The sequence below is a fragment of the Podarcis muralis genome, chromosome 14 (assembly GCF_964188315.1).
Source record: "Podarcis muralis chromosome 14, rPodMur119.hap1.1, whole genome shotgun sequence".
In the NCBI taxonomy this organism is placed as follows: Eukaryota; Metazoa; Chordata; class Lepidosauria; order Squamata; family Lacertidae; genus Podarcis; species Podarcis muralis.
This window is the reverse complement of record NC_135668.1, coordinates 6,581,767-6,594,824: the sequence shown is the minus strand read 5'-3', so window position 1 is coordinate 6,594,824 and position 13,058 is coordinate 6,581,767. Positions and strand designations below refer to the sequence as shown.

General features: G+C 51.6%; 1 protein-coding gene across 2 annotated transcripts in view; it reads left to right on the top strand.

The window, feature by feature from the left end:
• The window catches only part of UNC13C (unc-13 homolog C), a 133,516-nt gene that overhangs the window by 109,910 nt on the left and 10,548 nt on the right, over positions 1-13,058 (top strand). For both annotated transcript variants that reach the window (XM_028705840.2, XM_028705838.2), the window contains 5 exons: positions 1,956-2,044; positions 4,125-4,274; positions 4,890-5,013; positions 6,687-6,743; positions 8,894-8,974. In XM_028705840.2, the coding sequence (XP_028561673.2) occupies positions 1,956-2,044; positions 4,125-4,274; positions 4,890-5,013; positions 6,687-6,743; positions 8,894-8,974 (501 nt within the window). The remainder of the gene's footprint in view (positions 1-1,955; positions 2,045-4,124; positions 4,275-4,889; positions 5,014-6,686; positions 6,744-8,893; positions 8,975-13,058) is intronic.

Genomic DNA, 13,058 nt, shown 5'->3' with positions numbered 1-13,058 from the left:
CGAGCATGCGCAAAACGGAAGCTCCCCTTCCTTGCTTGTCTTTCGTGAGGCTTAAGCAAGTGCTAGAAGGGGGCCTCTGTGGCTTCCACGGCGCGGCCCGTGGATCTGCACTCAATTGCTTTAGTTTGCTGTTTTCTGTGTTTGAATTACCTGCCTGTCCTTGGGTGACGTAGGCTATATGGGCATTTTCAGAAAAGCAATTAATGGTGCATCACGATTAGCAATGCCTGTGGATGATCAGGTCTCAGCGCAGAGAGTTGATTACCCAGCAAGAGTAGCATGTATGGGATGCGTCTGAAGCTTTTCTCCTGCGCCCAGTCAGTCCACTGGCTGGTCCGTCCCATCGGCTGCCGCCTGCGCTGCTGACCAGCAATGGCTCCCCAGGGGGAACCTCCCTCTCCCACCTGCAGGCTTCCAAGTCCGGCTGAAGGGCCTCCCCAGGTCACCATCCCTGCCTTGGAAGCCAGTTCCACCAAATGCTCTCCAAGGCCTCCCTGCTGCTAATGGAGAGTCTTCCCTGTGCCCCACCTGCCATGTCATCTTCTGAAGGGCCTTCCCCAGGAGCAATGGTCTTCTGTAGGCCACACAACCCCATGCCCATGTGTTAGGCAAGCCCCACCAGTATTGTCGGGCTCCCTGGGATCATGCAAGGTGACCATGTAGATGGTCTCCATACAGATGGACAGCCAAGCCTAGTGTGGTGTGGGGGCCATTGGGGTTGGCGTCCAGAGAAGCTGCAGTAGTGTGACCCCCTTTGTAGCACTGATCCCCTTTCCCAAGTCCCAAGGGACTTTGGAGACAGGGAGTTGGAACTCCCATCATAGTGATGTTTTTAGCAAAACGGGATCTGAGTGCTGCTTTAGTGAAGTGGGAGTCTGTGAACCCCAAGAGCCAAAGGGGCTGGGCCTCTCCCTTGCCTAAAAGGGGCTCTGGGGGTAGGTGGGTGTTGCACTGCCAGTGGGGCAACGAAAATGCCTGTGCATGGACCCCTTTCTCCCTCTCCCATTCCACGACGCAAAGCCCGTCTACCACCATTCTCCCTGGCCACGGGGCTGGCGTGGTTGTCTTCCATCTGCGGTTGCATCCCAGACGGTGTGCCAAGGCTGTGCCCCTTGGGCCGCCTCCAGAAGCAGCCTGTGCTGGCAGTCCAGGTTCTTGTTGGTCCACCCTGATGCCCTCAAAGGGCTAACAGTGAACAGCTCCCCCTCCTGCGAAGCCTCCTTTCCCCCTCCAGAAACAGCATGCTCCGCACACAAATAATAATAACCACACCCGTAGAGTCTGCCACGCTCTTCTCCTCATTGCTGGATGCTCTGCTTCTCTCTGCACTAATGCAAAACAGCGTGGAATCCCCTCCCGATCTAAAAAAAAGGCCTCTAAGCAAGTTCAGTCCCAGGGCAGGGCAGGTGCCTGCCTCAGAAGGCTGCGTAATAAATGGGGAGCTGCAGCCATGCTTTAGTGGGAGGGGAAAGGCAGCCAACCAGGCAGGGCGTGGCATGGGGAGGCCATCTTTGCCTCTGGTGACACCTTTGTGTTTGGCTTGACGGGCACCTCCATGGATCCCCCTCAGCCAATGAGCGCAGCCCCTCCTGCCCCTCCTCGCCCTCTGTGCTTCTTCTGCCAGGCGTTTCCAGAGGCAGCCTGAGCAGCTGGCTGAGGAAGGGGAAGCACACGGCAGCTCACACCCCCCCCCCAGGAGGCAGGCCATGCCCCCTCCAGTCCAATGAGGTGGGTATAGACGGACTTTAAGAGTGGGCCATGCCCTGTGTCAATTCAAGTCCTGTTTGGGGTCTCACCTTCCATCCCCACACAGCCTCGAAGGGTTTCCACGCTTGTTTTCCATTAATGCCATCTAATCGATGGATGCCTTCTCCTCCTTCCCACTAATTCCGATGCAGAGAAGAAGCGGGTGAAGCCAAGCAGGGGGAACTAACCTCACCGTTGCCTTTTTCCAGCTGGACCCGGAGGCCAGCGAGGCCTTGAAAGAGCTGCAGGCCAAGCTCAGTGGCGTCCTGGATGAGCTCAGCGTGACCTACGGCGCCAGGTAATGGGCCTGCTTCGTTGCCGCTCCCAGACACACACTTGTGGGGCTGCATTACATATCCTACAGCATTGGGGGGGGAGCCACTTTTCAGCCCCTGCCTTGCCACCAGCTCTTGGGAAGTCCCTGTGCCCCTTAGAAAGCTGCCTTACCAGGGATTTTCCTGAAGGCAGAGGTCAAATGCATTAAAGGAAATAATATATGAGATGTTCCAGGGTGCAAAGGGCTTTTTTTGTCATGTGGTTGGCCTGGGAAGGGGAAGAGGGAGTGGAATGGCGCATGGCCAGGTTTTCCAAAAGGGCTTTCAGAATGGGGTGGGAGGTTGGGTGTGGATCCGCTGTGGAACCTCAACCCCCCACAGCCGACCCACCCATGAGGCAGGGTGTGGCAATCACCTCAGGTGGCAGGATCCACCAGGGTAGCAGATCCTGATGCAGATCTTTATCTCCCCCTGCCCCCGTTACAGATGTAGATCTTCACTTACCCCTTCTGGGTGGGTGGGGCGTCAATTTTTGTTTAACTCAAGTGCCAAAATGTCCCCCACCCAGGATCACACCTGGTCTCAAGTGCCCTCTCTGCATCAGACAGTGTCCCACCCTTGGGTCGGTCACCCCACAGCCAGAGAGCCAGAGTGCCAGAGACTTCTACTAGGAGAAGGGGAAATGGCCCTTGTTGGGGGGTGGGAATTGGTGCATCCAAAATACCACGCAAAGGGTTAATGTTGTAGCATAGAATGTTGTGATCAGGGGTGCCAACGTGGGCCCCAGATTATGGGTGCCCAATGGCGCCCAATGGTTTCTACTGGAAGTCACGTCAGAGACTTTGCAGGGCCTTGGACGTTCCCTCAGAGGTCATGGTATGGGCGCCCCCTATATTTGGTGCCAGTGCTTGCGATGTCATATAGTGAGGCAGTTTTTATCAGTTAGTTCAGTCATCAACTGCTGCATGGATTTTAACTTGTTAGAGCAGCAAGTGTGTTGTGCTTTCCTGCTGCCTCAGCCTGTAAATATTAATCAGCCTCAGATACAAATTCATGTATGTTTCAGTAACAGAAGTAGTGTCATACCTCATGTTACGTTTGCTTCAGGTTGTGCATTTTCAGTTTGCGTCCCGTGGTGACCCGGAAGTACCGGAAAGGGTTACTTCCAGGTTTCACCACTCGCGCATGCTCAGACACGCAAAATGACATCACACGCATGCACAGAAGTGGCAAATTGCCACCTGTGCGTGCACAGACACGCAGACACGGGTTGTGTTCCTTTCAGGTTGCAAACAGGGCTCCAGAACGGATCCCGTTCACAACCAGAGGTACCACTGTATTGCCTACCTCTCTTGTACATTCACTATGACAAGAGACGGTACAGCAAATAAAAGTCATGTTATTTTTAAACTTTAATGTGTTGTTGTAGATTTTCCAGTGGGGGGGGGAGAGAACTATTTAAGAGGGTCAAATGACCTGGGGCAACGTCCACACAACTCTTTAAAGTATAATTACCACACAAGGAAGGGAGCCGTGGGCTCCTGGAGGGAAGGCAGCAATGTAGAGAACCTCTGGGGAAGGGTCTGCTTTGCCGTGTTTGGCCAGTTCTGGCACCTCCATCCCCATGTCAGGAGTTCAGCCTACACTCGAGCAGGACCCTGGCAGAGGAGACACATGCCTGACTAACATATTCCCTCCCTCCTGGTCGATCGTTCGGGAACTTCAAAAGCTTTCTTCAGCCCAAACATCACAGTGACCGATGCGAACCGACACCGGCACACTTAGGGATCCACAGAATTTGCGCACCTTTGCTTCCAGACCTCAGCAACTCAGCATTTTGGCTAATCTACTTTATTTACATATAAACACACACAGAGCACTGCAACATGGCTCCCTCTCTCTAGCATTAGACAGCAAAGAGAAAAAGAACAAAAGACAATAGTCCCACTTCACGGAACACAGTAACACAAACATCCTGTCTCCGTCACTTCCCACTCTGTGGAGTCAAAGCATACACCGTCATGTGATAGACAAAAATCCCATGACTGCAATCATGGAGCAGGAATTCTAACACCCCATCCCCTCCTTTCTGGTCCCTTCCAGCTTCCAGCCTGTCATTGAGGAGTGTGTGCGGCAGATGAGCTTGGAGCTGAACCAGATGAAAGGAGACGGGACTGCGGCTGCCAACAAGAACAACAACACTGTGGATGCAGAGATTGTGCTGCGGCCCCTGATGGACTTCCTGGACAAAACGTAAGCAGGGCAGGTGCTGTGGGCTTTATTGCTGTGTCCAGACAGATGGTCTGGTCTGTGGCAAACAGCATTGGGCTCTGCAATGCACCAACACCGGGACCCTGGTGCCCTCTCTCAGCTCTCAAAGCAGCTCACATTCATTCATGTCTCAAGAACCCCCACAATTGTCCCACAAGGACCTATCCCCTATTCTCCCCCTAGAAGAGATCCATAGCCCGGACTTCATCCTCTTTTCAGCTTGGCTCCTTTGGGCACTGCATTGTTCCGTGCCATGCTTTGTGTGCCAGGCACCCCATTGTGCAGCCAGCAGCCAGGCCCATAATTGCAGCAGGCGCTGAACCCATGAAAACAGCCCCTCAATTCCCCCCGCCCCCTGCCATCTGTTCCTGTTGCTTCGTGGTTTTGCTCCTTCATGCAATCACTACCTGCCAGCGGTGCTGTGATGTACGTGGGCTTCTCCCTGGTGGGAGGGAAGGCTGGGGAAGCATTTAGAGTCTGGGTTTTTCATCAGCAGTGTGCATTTTTCTTTGTATTCTAGTTGCATGGTTACATAGTTTTTGCTTTGTAAACTGCCTATATAGATGAAGATTTTGAGAGCGTTGGATTGTTTTGCAGCTTAAGCCTATCGGCAAAAATCTGCGAGAAGACCGTTCTGAAGCGTGTTTTGAAAGAGCTCTGGAAACTGGTCCTGAACCGGATAGAAAAACAGATTGTACTCCCACCACTGACAGACCAAACTGTGAGTCTCCCGTAAGCCTTGCAGAGAACCAGCACTTCGTCCGGGCTCCATTTTGTCATATAAAGAAATACAGCTCTTTGGAAATGCACCTTTTAAGCTACTTTTCTTGTCTGCTCTTGGCAGGAAGATGCTCAAAATGAAAGTCATAAGGGGGTAGGGAACCACCCTCCAATGGGGGCACTGAAATCCTACAAGCCCACATTCGTAAGCTGCTGTTATGCTGCTTGGAATTATAAGGGAGGAGTTCAGCATAGCGCAATGGCAATTGTTTCATCAGCACAATGGCATATGAGCTTGCTAGACAGAACAATGCCCCTCCCCCTCCCGTCTTCCTCCTCCCCATGCTGTTCTGGGAGTTCTCCTGGCACACACCCCACAGCCAATTTGGGGGGATGTGTAGGGAGGGAAAAGCCTGTTGCACTAGTGGAAGTCCTTGCTTCTGCTGGCAGGACTCGATAGCTGAATCTGTCCCTAAGTCCCTGAAAAGAGGGCAGGATGGATGGATTTGGCCCTCTCAAGAGACACGTGGACTTCTCTTTCCCTCAGACGAAGCCGGCATGAAAACTGCCTTCAGAGAGAGAGGGCCGTTTGTGAATTAAGCAGCCAGCAGCAGCAAACCAAGAGGGCTCTTGAAAGACGGCATGTCAGTGTGGAGTCTGCTTAGTGGGATGGAGTTCAATGACAATGGGGTCCTGTCAGGGTCACCCAGTGTGGAGGTCGCCCAAGTGTTCAGTTGGGGGGGACGGTCTGCGGCTTCCTCCACAGCATGCAGTTGGCAGTGAGGACTGAGAGTCGGGAGTCTGCCTGCCACTTTCCTCATCCAATTAGTGAAGGTGGACTCTATCCTTTCACCGTTGACAGCTAATTGCTCCTTTGCCATGACAACCACTTGACACACTTTAGAGGGCAATGTGAGGGTGCTTGGAGGCCTCTGGTCCTTGAAACGAGGTCTCGACCCACTCACTTTCATTTGCCTGGTAGCCAGGACTCATGGGAAGGACCTCCTTCTGCTTGCTTGAGCAAAGGGCAACTTTGAGACTGAGAGAGGAGGTTCACTCACTGCTTGGTGCCCGCAGCTTCCACTGGCTGCCCAAACCAGCCACAGAGCCACAGGCAGCTGCAGCAGGGATGGCATTGAATCCAAAGTCCTTTTGCCAGCAGTGATGGTTCTTTTGATGGTTGTGCTGAAGACTTCTTCCTTCCTTCTTCCCCAATGAATCTCAACATGCTCCTGAAAGCAGGCAGCCCTCAGAGATCGTCATCTTCCTCAGCTTGGCCACAGAAATCTTCCATTGCCTGGCTGGGCCTCCCTAGGTTGGGACCACAGACTCTTGCAGACTCAGTTCCTCTTTGCTTCCCTTCCACTTCCAGCCAAGGCTAGAAAAGGCAGGCCGCCCTTGCTCCTCTGCCTTTGAAAAGTCTAGAGCGGAACACACCTTGGCAGCTCCACTTGCCCACTGGGAGCGCTTGGTAGTCTAGGGCATCAACCTTGGCAAGGCCTCCCCTGCCCCCCGCAGCCCCAGCCAGAGTGTCACCCAAGCCACGTGCCCTGAGTGAGATGAACCCCCTGGGCTGGCCCTTAGGGCAGTCCCACCATGGCAGTCTCACTTTCCCACCTCTTGCTTCTTCTTCTACTACTACTACTACTACTATATTATTTATTCTCTCCACAGGGCCCTCCAATGATCCTCAGCGCAGCCAAAGACTTTGGCCAGTTGTCTAAACTAAAGGTAAGGGAAGTCTACTCAGCTTGAAGGAAAAGAGACGCAACACCCTCTCTCCATGGCTGAGGCTGGTTCACATTAACTCCTTGCAGGCACTGGAGTATCCGTTTCCTGCCTTGGCAACTGTGCTGCTCTCAGGGGACGGTCATTCCCCACCCCATCCCCAGTAATAAGAGGACATTGTTGGCCCCTCCCCATGGAATGCAAAGGTTGGGGGCCAAGGATCCATCTATTATCTCCTCTTCCACCTCCTCCATGGAAGTGCCTAATCCCCTCTTGAAAGCAATCTTAGCAAACAGTCATCACCACATCTTGCATCCGTGATTTAAGCATCTGCCCTCCCTGTGCTGTGGTTTTTTTCCTCCCACCAAGGCACAAGGCTCTTCTCTGTAACAGAGAAGCTTACCGTATTTTTCGCTCTATTGGACGCACCGGACCACAGGACGCACCTAGTTTTTAGAGGGGGAAATCAAGGGAAAAAATATTATTCCCCCCCCCCCAGCCCCAAAGAGCAACGGACAGGCTGCACGCAGCCTGTCCACTTCTCCCAGACCTTCTCGGGGCTGCGGGGGAATCCCGGGTTACCCCCCCCCCAGCCCCAAAGAGCAAAGAAGCCAAGACAGCGCGCGGGGTCCATAGCCGCACAACCTCTCCAGCCAGGAGCTAAACCTCTCCAGTGCAGCTAAAGAAGAAGACAAGGCAGCAAGCGCGATCCATCTCGCTCGCTGCCTTGGCTTCTTCTTTAGCCTTGCGCAGCATCTTTAGTCTTGCGCAACGGGATGGATTGCGCATGCTGTCCACCGGGGCTGGACTAGATGACTCCTGGGGTTCCCTTCCAACCCTGCAATTCTATGACCTCGGAAGGTGTTGGGGGTCTCCACCACTGGAGGCTTTTAAGCAGCGGTTGGGGGACCATCTGCCTGCCGTTCTTTAGCTGTGATTCCTACATTGTGAGGGGGCTGGGCTAGATGCCCTCGGGTGGCCCTCCCAACTCTTTACAGTCCTACAGTTCTGTGGCAGGAGATCCACAGCCACTTCACACAATGCCCACTCCCAATTTTCATTGGAGAGACACGTGGCTTCACTGTCTAGGTAGGTACCCCCCTACCTGCCACACTTCCCCCACCCCACTTAAGCTGGGGGGGGGATCCGCTGAAGCCTCCAGCAGCGGAGGATCCATGGTCCCCTTCCTTCCCTCCTCCGTAGTTGCTTTGAAGGAGGAAAGTGGGAGAGGAGCTGCTTACACGAGTGTAAGTTGCCCCCCTCCCACTTTCCTGCTTCAAAGCAATCACGGAGGGGGGAATCTGCTGAAGCCTCCAGCAGCGGAGGATCCATGGTCCTCTTCCTTCCCTCCTCCGTAGTTGCTTTGAAGGAGGAAAGTGGGAGAGGAGCTGCTTACACGAGTGTAAGCTGCCCCCCTCCCACTTTCCTGCTTCAAAGCAATCACGGAGGGGGGAATCTGCTGAAGCCTCCAGCAGCGGAGGATCCATGGTCCTCTTCCTTCCCTCCTCCGTAGTTGCTTTGAAGGAGGAAAGTGGGAGAGGAGCTGCTTACACGAGTGTAAGCTGCTCCCCTCCCACATTGCCGCCTCAAAGGGAACCCGGGAGGAGGGAATCTGCTGCAGCTTCCCCCACCTCCCGCAGAAGCCGCACGCTCTTTAAAGGGGCGGTGCGGCTTCTCCTGGGTTTTCTGGGAGGTGGGCGGATTCCCCCACCTCGTAGAAAAGCCTGCAGGAGCCGCACAGCCTTTAAAGAGGGCGCCGCTCTTGGGGGCTTTTCCCCCAGGAGGGAGAAGGGACTGCTACAGCCAGTCAGTCCCTTCTCCCTCCTGGAGAAAAGCCCGCAAGAGCGCACGAAGCTTGTGTGCGGCTCTTGAGGGCTTTTCCCGCCTGCCTCCCCCCTGCATTCGCTCCATAGGACGCACACACATTTTCCCTTGCTTTTTAGGAGGGAAAAAGTGCGTCCTATGGTGCGAAAAATACGGTAGTTGGTGCCAACTAGCCAGAGACAAGGAACTTCCCTTTGTGTACTTCGTTGACTGCACAATGAGCAGCTGCAAAAAGTGTCAGCCACCTTATTTTACACAGGGGGAAAGGTATTTGACCATCTTTGGAAAGAGCAAACAGCAGTTACTCCATCTTTGTATTTTTTTTTCAGGACCACGTCATCCGAGAAGAAACCAAAAGCCTGACACTGAGGCAGTGCGCAATAATGGATGTGGTGCTGGCAACAATTAAGGTATGACTTAATCAGTTGGACACTGGCATAAGAAAAGGACACAAGCATGTGCTGTGGAGTTGCTGGGCTGGAGTCTTCTTTCTGCGCAAGGGACAGGTGACCTTAAGCACAACAAAGAAAGTGGTTGTAGTTCAAGGATGGAGAGCCTAACCCTTATCTCCAATCAGTTCATCCCCACGAAGGGCTGGGAGACACCTCTTGCCTAAGTAGCAAACCCAGAGAGCCAGTTTTTCTGTTAATTTTAGAAATTTCCACACCGAAACGGTAACATCTAGATTAACAACAAGAAATTTGTGAAAAATAAAAACAAATGCATATTTGAATTCCTTAAAGCGGCAGCTAGACAGGAGCCTAAAACCAAGTAGGTCAGTTTAAAAGCACAGCAACTGCAGCAGGAGGTTGGAAACTGAAAGCAGGGGTGGCGAGGGGAGTCTTTGCTGTCCTCCAAACTCAGGCAAGAGGCTCTCCACCCAAACCTCTTTCAGGAAATGCACTGCACAGCTCAGGTGCAGCCACAAAGCGAGTCACCCTCAAGTCCTGAAATAAGCTGGAAGCCAGTGCAAGTAGGAACAAGTTAACACCCCCGTCTGTCCTGAAAAGTGGGCACAAACCAGCTGGCGCTGCCAAGCACCTTTCACAGGCAGCCCCGTGGAGTGGGCTTTGTGGCCATCTGATCTGAGTGTGAGCGACAGTGGCCAGATCTGCAGGACAGACTCAGATGGGGGGTCAAGGAGAGAAGTGTCCCCCTAGTAAGTCCTGTTTCCTCCCTCTCTCCATCAGCTGCTCTGCTGCATTTCTCATCCTTTGGCTAATTAGCTGCCACTGCCACATAACTGGCTCTCGCTCAAAGATCATGATGAACTACTCTCTTCGCTGGGCCCCATTTGGGAGGGGTGCCAACTTCCCTGCCAGGTGTCGAGGAGCTCAGCTGGATGCATTAATCTTTGCCACCATGGCTCCGGCAGAATTAATCCAGAGTGGTCGTGGTGGGATCAGAGCGGCAAGGCCAGAATCATAGGAGGGGAGGATCTGATTTCCCCATTTTAAAAAAGTGGATCTCCAGCTGACCTGAAACATTTTGGACCAGAATCTGGAGCCTTGCATGTTCATTGCAGTCTTGGGGGTGGCACTCCAGTTGCAGGAGGGAAGAGGTTTTTTTATTGGGGAAGCCAGGAAGCAAGTGTCCCTGGGGGTGAGGAGGGGTAATATTTTGCATCATTTCCTGTTTTAAAGGACCGCATTGTTCTCAAAATCTGTGGCTACGGGGGAACCACCAGATATGCTACTAGAGGGAATCGTCTTTTCCAAATCCCTGCCTAAATTAGATCTGTAGGGTCTGATGCCTCTAAAAGGGACAGCAAAGCCAACAGGTTAAAGATGTGCAAAAGTGTGTACAGTGGTGCCTCGCAAGACGAAATTAATTTGTTCTGCGAGTTTTTTCGTCTTGCGAATTTTTCGTCTTGTGAAGCACGGTTTCCCATAGGAATGCATTGAAAATCGTCACATTGTATCCTTTCGTCTTGCGAAGCAAGCCCATAGGGAAATTCGTCTTGCAAAGCAACTCAAAAAACGAAAACTCTTTCGTCTTGCGAGTTTTTCGTCTTGCGAGGCATTCGTCTTGCGAGGTACCACTGTACAAGGCTCCTCCCAGTTCCTTCCTGCAGCAAACTGCTGAATTGGAGCAACTGGGGCCACATCAGTAACCAAGATGGTGCCCTCCAGCTGGAGTTGGAGTCCATCTCCTAGAAGCCCCAGCAGCCAGCATGGCCAGTGGTCAGGAAATGTGGGGGTTAGAGTCCAACAGCAACTGCTAGATGGTCCCAGGTTGGTTTGTGCTCCTGATTTGTGATGGAGAAACGAGTCCCCAGGTCGGCTGCTGCTGCTGCTGCTTCTGCTTCTTCTTCTTCTTCTTCTTCTTCTTCTTCTTCTTCTTCTTCTTCTTCTTCTTCTTCTTCCTCTTTTCTCTCTTGAGAGCCAGTGTGGTGTAGTGGTTAAGAGCGGTAGTCTGCTAATCTGGGGAACCGGGTTCGCGTCTCCGCTCCTCCACTTGCAGCTGCTGGGTGACCTTGGGCCAGTCACGCTTCCTTGAAGTCTCTCAGCCTCACTCACCTCACAGAGTGTTTGTTGTGGGGGAGGAAGGGAAAGGAGAATATTAGCCGCTTTGAGACTCCTTAAAGGGAGTGAAAGGCAGGATATCAAATCCAAACTCTTCTTCTTCTTCTTCCTCAAGGGGACAATTCAGACATGGTGCATGCACCATTCCAAGGGTATCGGGTCCCCAAATTCCCCCTTGAGCTGCTGCTCCCTTAATTTACCATTTGGCTGTAATATCACAATACAAAATACTGCACTATGGAAAACAATGCCCTGCAAAGCCATGACTTGCAAAAAGATAGAATGGTGGATTGATTGCAGGCTACTTGGAAATTAACATTCCAATTACATTGTTTTATTTAAAATATTTATATCCCAGACTTCATCAAAAATCGATTCCATGGATATGAAGGCAGAGATGGGAATCAAACCCACATTTTAACAAAGTTGTCTTGAGGGAAATCCTCCTTTGATCTTCAGTAATATGTCAGCTTAGTTAAGAAAGGGATTGTCAATACATACTTCTCTCCATACATTATACATTGAGAGTTTCAGGATTTCTGTTTGGCAGCTAAGGCAGTTTTAGCTGCAGACAGTAAACAAATGACCGGTTCTAAAATCTCCTAAAAAACCAACATGTTTTAAGTAAGCCCAAAGTACTATTTTGAGTTTTAAAGGAATATCATACTCTGCTATTTCTTTGATCTTTTCAAGAATCTGACTTCAAAAGAGCACAATAGAAGATCGTGATCAAAAAGTAGGAGCTATTTTTTAATTAGTTTACTGTGAAGCTGAGAATACAGCTATTATATTCAAAGACTAAAATTGTCTCAAACGGGGGGTAGCGGAGCCTATTTGGTCCTGTGAGCTGAGTTTGACAGATGAGTGGGACAGCCCACCTGTTGATCATATGATGTGGTTATGACATCACAAGATAGGCAGGGGGGTTCAAGGGATGCTCCAGCCCTCTGCCTAACAACCGTCACCTAGCTTCTTCCTTACCTCCCTGCTTCCAGAAGTGGAAAGGGGAGCAACAGGGAGGCCTCAAAGAGAAGCGCTGGGAGGGAGAAGCGGCTTCTCATCAGCCGATGGATGAGCGTGCACCTTGCTCCAGCACTCCAGATTGTTCCTTTGAAGCCCCGCCCTTGCCTGCCACACACATGACATCATGTATGACATCAGCTGGAGGCCAGCTTCTTATTATGATCTTTAACATAGAGATTTCCACCCCCAGCTCAGGATGCCTAAAATATTGGTTCCAATGTGGGATGAAAAGGGCCATTGCACTGTTCCACACTCGTACCTTGGAGCCCTGTTGGTTTGCCCACTTCTGCTGCAAATAAACTTGTGCCCAGGGATTTATCTCAGTGCTCTTTCTGCCACTCAGCACCTTCAAGGCATAAATTTGACTGTTTTTTTAGATTGTGATCACAGTAGGAGGAAGCAATGCTTCTGAACACCAGTTGCTGGGCTCTTGCACTCAAATCCTACATGAGGGTTTCCCAAAGGCGTCTGCTTGGCCAGTGTGAGAGCATGATGGACTAGTTGAGTCACTGGCCTCATCCTGCAGGCTTTTCTACGTTCTTATCGCACCCCTGCTGTAAAGCTCTTGTTGTGGAGAAACACACCTTTAGGTGTGAACATGTTCAGATGCTATCAGCTCCCTCAAAACAATCAATCAAGGATGATGAATTTCAAAGCTCCCTCCGGCCACCCTTCCATTTCTGAGCTGCTCTTCTATCTAGAAAGATGTGTCTAATTGTACACTTTTAATTTATAATTGCTTGCTAATTAACTCTCCCTCCCAGCAATTTAAATCTTATTGGCCACCGTCCAGAAGCAATCAAGCAGCTGGGCGTGCCGTTGACATCGCTGCAAAGGCAGCTGGCAGCGCTGAAGAAGCAAGGCACCATTTAAACTGAAAAGCAACTTGTGTCTTCAGCTGAGGTGAACATGGTAGAGAAATGTCCTGCTTGAGCATCCGTCCCCC